At 57.4% G+C, this 11135-nt stretch overlaps 6 protein-coding genes across 6 annotated transcripts; 2 read left to right on the top strand and 4 right to left on the bottom strand.

The window, feature by feature from the left end:
• Nucleotides 1-41: 41 nt before the first annotated feature.
• SPRG_14848 (hypothetical protein) lies at nt 42-1736 on the top strand (the record flags this gene model as incomplete). The annotated part of the gene is made up of 6 exons (XM_012353989.1): nt 42-124; nt 174-288; nt 344-472; nt 518-646; nt 705-1068; nt 1110-1736. Exons 1-6 carry the CDS (start codon nt 61-63, stop codon nt 1734-1736), a joined length of 1428 nt encoding a protein of 475 aa, XP_012209379.1. The 5' UTR covers nt 42-60.
• A 47-nt stretch (nt 1737-1783) lies between these two features.
• SPRG_14847 (hypothetical protein) lies at nt 1784-2424 on the bottom strand (the record flags this gene model as incomplete). The annotated part of the gene is made up of 2 exons (XM_012353988.1): nt 1784-1810; nt 1834-2424. 2 exons carry the CDS (start codon nt 2422-2424, stop codon nt 1784-1786), a joined length of 618 nt encoding a protein of 205 aa, XP_012209378.1.
• A 614-nt stretch (nt 2425-3038) lies between these two features.
• SPRG_14846 (hypothetical protein) lies at nt 3039-3659 on the bottom strand (the record flags this gene model as incomplete). The annotated part of the gene is made up of 1 exon (XM_012353987.1): nt 3039-3659. The coding sequence occupies one exon, from the start codon at nt 3657-3659 to the stop codon at nt 3039-3041; it is 621 nt and encodes a 206-aa protein (XP_012209377.1).
• Nucleotides 3660-5882: 2223 nt separating this feature from the next.
• SPRG_14845 (hypothetical protein) lies at nt 5883-6467 on the top strand (the record flags this gene model as incomplete). Its single annotated transcript, XM_012353986.1, has 1 exon — nt 5883-6467. One exon carries the CDS (start codon nt 5883-5885, stop codon nt 6465-6467), a length of 585 nt encoding a protein of 194 aa, XP_012209376.1.
• A 357-nt stretch (nt 6468-6824) lies between these two features.
• On the bottom strand, nt 6825-7210 carry SPRG_14844 (hypothetical protein; the record flags this gene model as incomplete). Its single annotated transcript, XM_012353985.1, has 2 exons — nt 6825-6836; nt 7028-7210. 2 exons carry the CDS (start codon nt 7208-7210, stop codon nt 6825-6827), a joined length of 195 nt encoding a protein of 64 aa, XP_012209375.1.
• Nucleotides 7211-9756: 2546 nt separating this feature from the next.
• SPRG_14843 (hypothetical protein) lies at nt 9757-10822 on the bottom strand. Its single transcript, XM_012353984.1, has one exon. It carries the CDS (start codon nt 10789-10791, stop codon nt 9781-9783), a length of 1011 nt encoding a protein of 336 aa, XP_012209374.1. The 5' UTR covers nt 10792-10822; the 3' UTR covers nt 9757-9780.
• Nucleotides 10823-11135: the final 313 nt, after the last annotated feature.

Below are 11135 nucleotides of genomic sequence, written 5' to 3'. Positions count from 1 at the left end.
GGCTCGTTTGACGAGATTCGGCGCATCTCGGGCATTTCGACCGAGTCCTTTGTGCGCTCGATGAGCGTGCACACGCGCGAGCGGTTCAGCGAGGGCAAGTCGGGCGCCTTCCTCTACTTTACCGGTGCAACGCAGTATATTCGATCCACGAGTCTCACGATGCCATGCTGTAGGCGACCAGCGCTTCATCCTCAAGACATGTACGCAGGCCGAGCAGCAGTACTTGCTGCAGATTCTACCGCAGTACATTCGCCACCTGACGTCCTTTCCCAACTCGTTCCTCTCGCGGTACGGTGTTGGATCTAAGATCTAAGATCTGAGATCTGAGACGACTTGAAACTAGATACGTGGGTTGCTACGACCTGATCGTGTACGACCAGACGGTCCGCTTCATTGTGCTCGCCAACGTCATGCAAAATCCATCTGTGGACGTCGACGAGTTCTTCGATCTCAAGGGTAGCTACGTCGGCCGGTACAAAAATGCGCCTCTGGTAGGAGGCTGAGACGCATTGCGTAGGTATGATGACCCGATGGCCCAAGGCGTCCGGAAGGTCTGCAAGTACTGCGGCATGGAGTTTGTGGTCGGCATGACGCAAGAGCTCTGCAAGATGAACCCGTTTCCGAACCAAGGCCACACGCAAGAAATGTATGCTTCTGGAACTCATCTGGCATCTGAAATCTGAAAATCGGAATGTGGAATGTAGTTGTGGCAAGGACCTCAACTGGGCGTCGCGCCAGATCTCGCTCGACAATGAACTCGCCGACAAGATTGCGACGCAGCTCAACACGGACAGCGAGTTTCTGCGCTCGATCAACTCGATCGACTACTCGCTCATGGTGGGCTTGCACACGGTGGGGCTGCCGCGGCCCCCGCGGCCGGTGGTGTCGGCCACTCCGTACAGCAGCGCGAGTACGCCGCCGCAGAACGACAACGCGACGCCGAGCTATTTGTTTCACGACGAGGACGAGTCCCGCGACGGTGTCCACCAGCCCATCTACCTCAAGGACCACAGTGAGTACGAAGCCATGGCGTCACCGGACTCTTCGTGCGTCAGCAATGTCACCGAGGTAGACTCTCTCTCCATGTCTGCGCTGTGACCAGTCATCAGGTGGTGCTGCTGCAGGACACCACCAAGCATCCTGGCAACAAGAATATGTTTGGGAAGGGCACGAGCCTCGACAAGATTTCAAGCTCGCCGACGCCGCAGCTGTACCAGCACCGCGCCGAAGACTGCGTCGTGTACCTCGGCATCATTGACATTCTGACGCCGTGGAGCATTCGCAAGCAGCTCGAGCACTGGTTCCGCGTCTACTTGCAGTGCAAGGACCGCCAAGGCATCTCGTGCGTCGACCCGAAGCAGTACGCCAACCGGTTCCGCGAGCACGTCGTCGCCGTTGTTATCCAGGGCAAGAAGCCGCCACCGCATCTCGAGGAGAAGCACAAGCAGCTCGAGAAGAAGCATTCGCAGCTGCCGTTGAGTCAACGCGAGTCGCTGAGCTCGGCGGTCCAGCAACCGATGATGAGCTTCCAGACGCCGCCACCGGCGCGGGCGCCGACGATGGTGGCCTCCGATTTCACCGGATCGCACCTCGTGCTCGACCACCTGCCGTCGTCGCGCTACTCGGGGTCGTCCTCGGTCGCCGCCGCGGTCGGCCCGACCTCGTTTGGCCAGCCCTACGGCATGTACTCGATGAGCTCGTTCCGGAGTGCGCAGCAGCAACAACAGTATGCATGAGGCAACCAGCAGCCTCGTATTTATAACCGATAATCGTGGGTGTTGACTTACATCCGCGAGTCGATCGTCTGGCACTCGACGCGTGCTTGATCGACACCGGCTCGGCCATGTCGCTGGGGTTAGGGCTCTTCTGGCGCCAGAAGCGGTGCGGCGGTCGTTGTCGGTGGGGTGGCGACGTGCACTTGACTTGGACGATGCACCCGAGCGCACCAAGCCAGAGAAGAACGCAGAGCGACGGCACCGAGAGCGCGTTATGGTCGAGGTTGTCTGTCCACACGAGGCCGCATGCCGTCACGACGAGCGCGCCGTCCAGCGCCGAAGCCAGCACGATCGCTGCGTAGACGTCGCTGCCAAACGCACCGAAAACGCCCGATACGACGAGCGATACGACGTTGGCCGTCGCGCTGGCCACGTCATGTGCATCGCAGAGGGCTAGCATGAGAGCGGCGACGGCGGCGGCGACGGTGCAGAGGCCGCTGCCGCGAAGACAGAGTCCGCCCAGCACCGCCATACCCAGCGCGATCGCGAGAATCGCAAAGCCGATGGCGCCGAACGCGACGGCAAAGCCAGCGCCGAGGAAGAAGCCGGTACAGACGCCTGCATAGCGGCGGTAGTGGTAGCCCGCGAGGAGCAATGGCAGCGCGAGGACGATGACGATCGCGGCGGCGATGTCGAGGAGGCCGCCCATGTCGGGCAGTCTGCTGCAAAAATGAAAATGCAAAGTGCACGCCACGCGGTGGTTAAATGACATGGTTCTTGAACCTCCAAATCAGATTGCGTCGTCGGTGCAACGACTACTCTATCGCAGAAGGATCATGCCATCGGTCGACGAAGCAGAGCGAGGCGCGTCCGAGGCCGGCGTCCCAGCAGCAAGTGAACCCCACGAGCTGACCGTTGCCCGCGTCCCGAGTGACTTTGCCGAGGTTGGACGAGCCAACGGCGCGCTCCCAGGAATATTTTGGGGGGGGTGTAACGTGGTGTTGATGCCACTGTGGGCCGGCACGAGCACATGTGCGCGTCAAGAGTCTTGACGCAAGACTTGGTACTGGTACTTGGTACAAGAAAATGATACCAACTGCGTCTTGACTCAAGACGCAGTTGGTACCATTTTTCTTGTACCACACGGGCAGATTAGCACAGAGTTCGAGCCCCGTTGGCGCGTCGCTTTTCATGATTGTTGGCCACATGGCAGAACATGGTGTGCTTCTTTCCAAACGCTACGGTGTGTCGAGACGATGCCTTGTGGTCTAGTCTATCGTATACAGCACAACAAAAATAGTCCATTGCACTATACGAGGCCGATTAGACGGCAGTGAACGGCACCACGTTCACCGGCGTTGTCGGCGTTGTGTTGTCGACAGGCGCCGTGAAGCGGACTTGCACCAAAAGACCACTTAAAAAGGCGACGGCGAGTGTGACGAGCGTCACGGTGCCGTAGCCGCCCGTCCCAAACGACGGCTCGTCGCGGTCAAAATCGCGGTAGTTGGTCGACGTCAAGGTCGCAATCGCCCCTGCGAGGAGCCAAGCCCCCGAGAAGGTCGACGAGAGAATCAGTGCCGTGCGCGAGTTGTAGCTGAGAGCCGCGACGATCACCATGCTGGCGAAGAGGATGACGAGGAGCAGGATGTAGTTGGTGTACACATCGGCGACGATGGCCGTGGCCACCGTGAACGCCGCGAGGGCGACGGTGCCAAAGCGACCGGCCGCAGGGAACCGCGCGCCGACACCGGCGGCAAGGACACCGACGGCGAGCGCGACGATGGAGCCGATGAGATCGCTGACGCTGGGAAGCACGAGCAGACTCCAGGCGACCCCGAGGAAGAAGCTGGAGACGGCGCCGGTCAAAACTTGAAACTTGTAGCCGACAAAGGTCATCGGCAGTGCGAGCACCAGCACGAGGATCGCGAGAACGGTGCTGAGCATTGCGGTGTGTCGTACAGCAAATTGGGAAATGAATCTGGTCCAGGCCAGGGTCCAGGCTATTAGCGTCAAGGTCTTCCTGGACATCTGACAAAGACATGTGTTGACAGAAGGGGTGTCGACACGCGATCCACCCACCGCCGCCACGCCGCGCAACCAACCAGTGCACACACTGTGCTGTGTCGACAGGTAGTTTCCTTGGGTGCTGAAACACTTGTGGTGTTGGGGCACTGGAGGAAGCTGACAGATAAGACGGGGCGCGGACAGCGTTGCGTCGACGCGTCCTTTGCTCTGAGCGAGTCGAGGAGGCTGTTCGGCTCGTACTATGTGATAACGCAGCCTCACACACTGGAGGCAGCGAGAGCGGCTCGGGGTAATCTCTGCGGGTGGCCCGTCTTTGAACTTCGTGCATGTCATTGAAGTGTCATCTTTATTTCCTGGATTTTTATCGATTTTGAAAGGGATGACCTGGTTCTTGTCAGAACTGATAAGAATCCAGGCAAAATGGAAACTTCAAGTGGTACAAATTGTAGCATACCAGTTCTACCCCGTCAGTGAAACCCAACAAATCTGAATCCATGCCGACAATCCAAGACCAGGACCTTGAACCTGATAACCATGTCTCGTCGAGGTGACTGAGTCGTGCGAATTTTAATGTTTTTTAAATGAAATGTGGGAATCCAAGTCGCGTCATGTCATGTGGACACGAAGGCAGCCATTTTTGCTATTTTTTGCTAACGCTGTCCAGCGCAGATGGTCACCTGTCGCCATCAGCAAAACAGACGAGTCCGCTTTCGTGGACACGTGTGACACCAAGCATGGACACCAAGGTGGCTCGGGATGCAGCACTATCATTTTCCAACTTTCCCACTCTCCAACAAGTCGACCACCAGCGTCATCATGGCCCTCGACACCATCACCGTCATCCTCTCAATCGTTGTGCTCTTGCTGGCGCTGCCTGTGACCTTTGCCGGCTACAAGCTCCAAGTGTTCACGGGCGCCGTCTCCAGCTTCTTCTTCGCCGCTCTTTGGTGCATGCTTGTCATCGCTGACTTCGTGCAGCCCATGTACGCTCTCATTACGCTTGCCGTCGGCATCATTGCTGCCGCCGTTGCCGCCCGCGTCCACGTGGTTGGTCGCTTTGGCACGGTCGCACTAGCCGTGCTCTTGGTCACCGGTGCGGTCGTCGCCAACATCTACACGTACGACGCGCTCTTCGTGGTCGTCATTTCGGTCGTCACGATCGCCGTCGCATACCTGAACCATACCTCGCGCACGGCGCTGATTCTCTCGTCGGTGTTTTCGGGGGCGACGCTGCTCGCGGGGGCCGTCGCAGTCTTGACGGGGACAAACGACGGCACGTTTGAGCACTTCGATTCTTCGTACGACGTGGGCGTTAACGGCACGGTGACAATTGCTGCGCTCGCGCTGGCATTCCTTGGCGGTCTCGTGGTGCAAATCCGCTTCACGGCGCCTCGCGACACCCCGTCCACGCCGCCGACAGCTGCTCAAGAGGCGACGCCGGCTACGTACGCAGCAGTCTAGCCTCAATGGTCTAGCCTCGGATCTTCTTTTATAACATTCAACATGTCGAGTGTGTGCATCGATTATGTAGACTAATGGCGTCGTCGTTTGGGGACAGGACTCGTCGAGTGCGTCTCTCTGTCGCTGTGATTTTGCGTTTGGCGCTCATTTCGGCTCTAAAATTCAGTGGCAACCTACAGTAGGTCAACTGGACCATTTACGACTATGACTCCAAGTCGTGCCACGTCATGAAGACGGCTGGTAACGTCAGCAACCATCTGGCAGGTCGTGTCAAGCGCCTGTCTACAGGCCAATGTACAATATGTACGAGTTTGTTGCGGGTATGTATGGCTCCCTCCCAACCTGTCTACGATTGTCGCGAGCATACATGTAGCATTGGACGGGAAACATCCCCGTGAGGCGAAAGGTTCGCGCTGTCCAGGTCTCGTCTCAGTACACGAGAGCTTAGTGCGTCGATTTTAGGGGTATCCAGAGGACGGGCAGTCAGCCGCTTACTGTCCGTCCTCTTCTCATTCTGTGGGCCTGGCACAGCACACGTATTGCAGGGCCTGTATCCTATTCCACAGCCAAGTCAATGTCAATGTAGGAACTAAGCCTTTAAGAGTCAAGATTCAATATCAATTTCTGGGCTTTATAGGCTGTTGTGCGACAACCGCGTGTCCACTTTTGAAAAATAATACTATGGCAAACGATGCCACCGCCCTCCCGACGGCCATCGCGTCATTAACGCTAGCGCTGCCATTGCTCCTCGCTGGCTGCCGCAACCGCCGCTACACGGGTGTCTTCTCTGGCTTTCTCCTCGGTGGCGTCCTCGCCACGGCGCTGGGTGCGCCGCCTGGTGTCGTGCTTGGCCTCGGTCTCGGCATCGCGATCGGCGGCGGCCTCCACGACCGCTTCGGCGGCTTCTGCACCGTGGCTGTCGCTGCGTGCATACTTCTAAGCTTTTTCTGCGGCCTTCTCCGCCTCGGCGCCGTCGCGACGCCAATCGTGTCGGGCGTTGCTGCGATTGGCCTCGGGGTTGCGTCGCGCGACTCGCGGGACGGTAGACTCTTGGCCTCGGCCTTCACGGGCGCGGTTGTGGCGTCGACCGGCTTTTTAGTCCTCACGGCCCAGACGTTTACAGGGTTCTTCTATGCGATGGCTATTGTCTTTGGCGTCTTCTTCGTCGTTGGAATTATTGTCCAGATCAAGTACACGGCGCCGCCCGACGGCCTTCGCACTCTCCGGACGGTGCCCCTGCTGCCCACATCGACCAACGCAGGGTAGTACTCTTGTTTGCTCGCACATGCCAATGTAATGACCTGCACCTTATTGTTTGTGACTACCAGTCATTCTTGAAAGCTCAAGTTCTTTGACTCCGACACAGATTGGGTGTCTGGTCGCATCCATCAGCACAGCAATCTTGGCTACAAGCTCGCGTTGCAGCGGATGGTCGTTGAACGCTCGTGACCGCTCATTGGCACGCTCGTTGGGCCACACAGCCCCGGCACTGGAGAGTGAGGTCGGGCATCGTTCATTCGCTTCGCGTTCGCGGCAATGGACTCGATTTGGCCGACTTGAATTATCCGGAATCCAAGGATCGAAGTGCAGTCTTTGCTTTGAGCTGCGTCCGTGGCTGAGAAATTACTCGTAGTGCTGCGGGTCAGTGCATCTTGTCCCCTCATCGCCACGAAGAATGGCTCCGCGGTACCTTTCTATCGATCTGCGGCCTACCCACAACTCTCCCCACAACTACGAGAGAGGTACAAGTGAGCGTTTAACAGTAGCAATGGATTATAGAATAATAGAATAATTTCATAGGGATCTCGCAGACCGCAAGCTATTACCGTGTGGACATTGGGATTCGAAGCATGCGGGTTCTCGACATCAATGTCCTCGGCGCAGTCTTCCATCAAGAGCTTCTCGACGATGCTGAGGTCGTTGTACGGCACGTCGTCCAGGTTGCTGCAGAGCGCGTCCAGGCGAGCTTCTAAGCGGCGCAAGACAGTCGTGGCGGGAAGCGGTGGCATGCTTTTGCGAGGTCAATTGGATTCTGACGCCAAAGGCTTGGAGATACCCCAACCACTCAGCCAATCCACGACAGGCACGCCAAGTCACGAGCCAATCAGACGCTGTCAGCTCACTCCGCGCCATGTGCTCTGATTGGTCCAATCCATTTCAACCATCATTCTTCGCCTTCACATCAAGACCCACCCATCGCTTTAAGCCGCAAAGCTGCATCACTACGGTACAGAAGTAGTTTTTATATATGTGAACGTATTCTGCATCATCTTCATTACATGTATCAAGACTTCGCATACGTTGTGCTACGCCTGATAAATGCGCAGAGTTGACACCAGCACTTGGTTGTTGGGAGTGAGCTGCGCACGGAGAGATCCATCCCGTGGTGGACCCCACTCGCCGAGGGATAGCTCACTCGAGGTCTACATGATCGATGCACACACTTGACATGTTGAAAGTTAGAAAAAAGATCAAAGGCTATTAGACTGCTGCGTACGGAGCCGGCGTCGCTTCTTGAGCAGCTGTCGGCGGCGTGGACGGGGTGTCGCGAGGCGCCGTGAAGCGGAACTGCACCACGAGACCGCCAAGGAATGCCAGCGCGAGCACAACGATTGTCACCGTGCCGTTAACGTCCATGTTGAACGAAGAGCCGTAGTGCTCAAACGTGCGGCCGTTTGCCCCCGTCAAGCCCTCAACGACCCCCGCGAGCAGCGACGCCCCCGAAAACACGGACGAGAGAATCAGCGCCGTGCGCGAGGTATGGCTGAGATACGCAACGGCGATCGTGACGACCGAAATGACGACCACGAGAAGCGCGTCGTACGTGTAGATGTTGGCGACGACTGCACCGGTGACCAAGAGCACGGCGAGTGCGACCGTGCCAAAGCGACCAACCACGTGAACGCGGGCGGCGACGACCGCAGCAATGATGCCGGCAGCCAGCGTAATGAGACCGCGCAGGGGCTGCGTAACGTCAGCGACGACAAGCAGGCACCAAAAAACGGCGAAGAAGAAGCTGGAGACGGCGCCCGTGAACACTTGGAGCTTGTAGCCGGCAAACGTCATAGGCAGCGCCAGCAAGAGCATGACGATTAAGAGGATGACGGTGATGGTGTCGAGGGCCATGATGACGCTGGTGGTCGACTTGTTGGAGAGTGGGAAAGTTGGAAAATGATAGTACTGCATCCCCACGAGCCTTGGAGTCCATGCTTGGTGTCACACGTCACACGTGTCCACGGACACCGACAGACATCGTCTGTTTTGCTGATGGCGACAGGTGACCATCTGCGCTGGACAGCGTTATCAAAAGTGAGTAAAAATGGCTGCTTCGTGTCCACAAGGCATGTCGCGACTGGGGTTCCCACATTTTATTTTTAAAAAATGCACAACTTTGCGAATGTGGACGAGACATGGTTATCAGGTTCAAGGTCCTTTGGATTGTAGTCATGGATTGAAGGGAGCGTTGAAACATGCAATGGATTATAGAATAATTTCGTAGGGATCTCGCAAACCGTGAACTATTACCGTGTGGACACGGGGATTCGAAGCATGCGGGTTCTCGACATCAATGTCGTCGGCGCAGTCTTCCGTCAAGAGCTTCTCGACGATGCTGAGGTCGTTGTACGGCACGTCGTCCAGGGTGCTGCAGAGCGCGTCCAGGCGAGCTTCTAAGCGGCGCAAGACAGTCGTGGCGGCATACTTTTGCGAGGTCAATTGTGTGTCAATCTGACGCAAAAGGTTTGGAGATACCCAAACGACTCAGCCAATCCACGACGGGCACGCCACGCCACGAGCCAATCAGACGCTGTCAGCGCACTCCGCGCCATGTGCTCTGATTGGTCCAATCCAATACGACCATCATTCTTCGCCTTCACATCAAGTCCCACCCATCGCTTTGCAAAGCTCCATCACTACAGAAATATATGAACGTGTTCCGCGTTATCTTCATTACATAGACTTCGCATACGTAGTGCTACGTCTGAATGCGTTTGGAGTTGGCACCAGGACTTGGTCGTTGGGAGGGAGCTGCGTACGGAGAGATCCATCCCGATAGCGAGAATAATGTCGTGGCAATTGGAATGCCTGCAAAGAGCTTTGTTGTCTCGTTATCGGCGGTGCGTGGTCGACGCCCGCTGCATGTGGTGGTGACGAGCCCGACAAAGTAGACAAAGATCGAGGACCACGAGTCCGATCAAGACGACTGCAGCATACCGCCGACGCGCCTTAAACACGGAGCAGTACGAATCGCAGTGAATTGAACTACGATCCAGGCATCCACGTTGTCCGTTGTCACGAATCCACGTCGCGACCAGTGCTCCCGTGCGTAGCGTTTGTATCCACGATCCGTGCAAGAAGATACGTAGCGTTCGCATGGATCACGCACTTTGCGGTGATAATCGTGCGAGATTCTGTTTTATTACACTGCTTTGTGGAATCACTCGAGTCTCATCGATGGCCGATGCAGTCGTGGGAACCTTCTCACTGGCACCATGGTCGTATCGAGCGATGTGCCTCTTTCGACCAAAGATATTTTGTTTTTTTGCCTTGACATCAATTCGTATATTGTGGGATTCCCAATTTACGACGTTGCGAAATATCCCGTGGGCGGCACCCATTTCTCGGCCGGAAAGTCAAAAGCACACGCGCTGGGGACGTCCCAGAGCATCGCGACGAGCCACTCGAGCGCGTCGACGAGGCGCGGGCCCGGGCGGTTGAACATGTGGTTGCCGTTCACAAGGTACACGCGGCCTTCCCGCACGGCGCGGAGCTGCTTCCACCACGCATGATGGATCAGCGGCGCGAGCTCCCGCTTGGTCGCATCCATGTCGAGGCCGCAGGGTGCCACGACGATGATGTCAGGGTCCGACGCAATGAATTCGCTGGCTGGAATCGACCGCGACGGGTGCGCGCCGGTCTCGGGGCCGCACGTGGTCACGTTGAGCGGGTGGACCGCGCCAGCCATTTCGATGAGCTGGGGCGTCCAGTGGCCGCCGCAGAAGATCGGGTCGGTCCACTCGCAAAAGCCAATGCTCCGGCGGCGCATGCCCGGAAGGAGCTTGGCGGCGACGATCGCCCGAGCCACGTCGATGCGGCGCTGGAGGGCGGCGACGACGCGCTGCCCGGCGTCGTGAAAGCCGAGGGTGGTCGCGATGCGTCGGATGTCGGCGAGCACGTCGTTGACCGACATCGGGTTGGTATCGATCAAGACAGGTCGCGGGCTCATGCCGGCCGTGAGCTCGTCCACCATGCAGTAGTCGACCGAGCACACCTTGCAGAGCGACTGGGTCACGATGAAGTCGGGCGATAGCGACTGGAGAAGCTCGAGGCGCACCGAGTAGAGGCCGACGCCCGTTGAGAGCTGCGCGCGCACCTGCGCGTCGACTTCGGCGGACGTGGTAAACTTGATCTGGGAGGCCGTGAGCATGGGCACGCCGGCGACCAAGGCCTCGGGCCAGTCGCACTCGTGGGACCGCCCGACGAGCTGCGCATGCGGCGCGCCCGCCGGGTCGTCCTCGTCGAGCTGGCACAGGACGTAGTAGACGAGCTCCGTCGCCGACGGCAGCAGCGAGACGATGCGCAGCGGCGCCATCAAGCTTCGGGAATGGCCTTTGTGTTGCAATAAGATCGTCACATGTCTCCTTGGCACTGCGCTTTGCAGTCGGATATTGAGGGAACGGCGCCTTATATCGCTCGTACAAAGTTAATATTCCCGTCTGTCGCCGCCCGCTCGGCACGGTAATATCTATATATATGACGCTATGAAAACCGCTTGGAGGGAATGTCCTGTCGAGAATCTCCCTAAAAACAATGCACAACAGGCAAAACAGCAGCAATAACTCGCCAAAGCGCTTCGTTTCATTGGTGGTCAACCTACGGCTCTCTCTCCAAACACATTATTTCAACATTTTTTAAAGGAGTATCTCATGACCACTA

This window comes from Saprolegnia parasitica, assembly GCF_000151545.1.
Source record: "Saprolegnia parasitica CBS 223.65 unplaced genomic scaffold supercont2.141, whole genome shotgun sequence".
NCBI lineage: Eukaryota > Oomycota > Saprolegniomycetes > Saprolegniales > Saprolegniaceae > Saprolegnia > Saprolegnia parasitica.
This window is presented reverse-complemented; position numbering and strand designations above follow the sequence as displayed.

What these genes read in the sequence shown, in the direction of transcription:
- SPRG_14843 (XM_012353984.1), bottom strand. Translation starts at nt 10,791, where the DNA reads ATGGCGCCGCTGCGCATCGTCTCGCTGCTGCCGTCGGCGACGGAGCTC.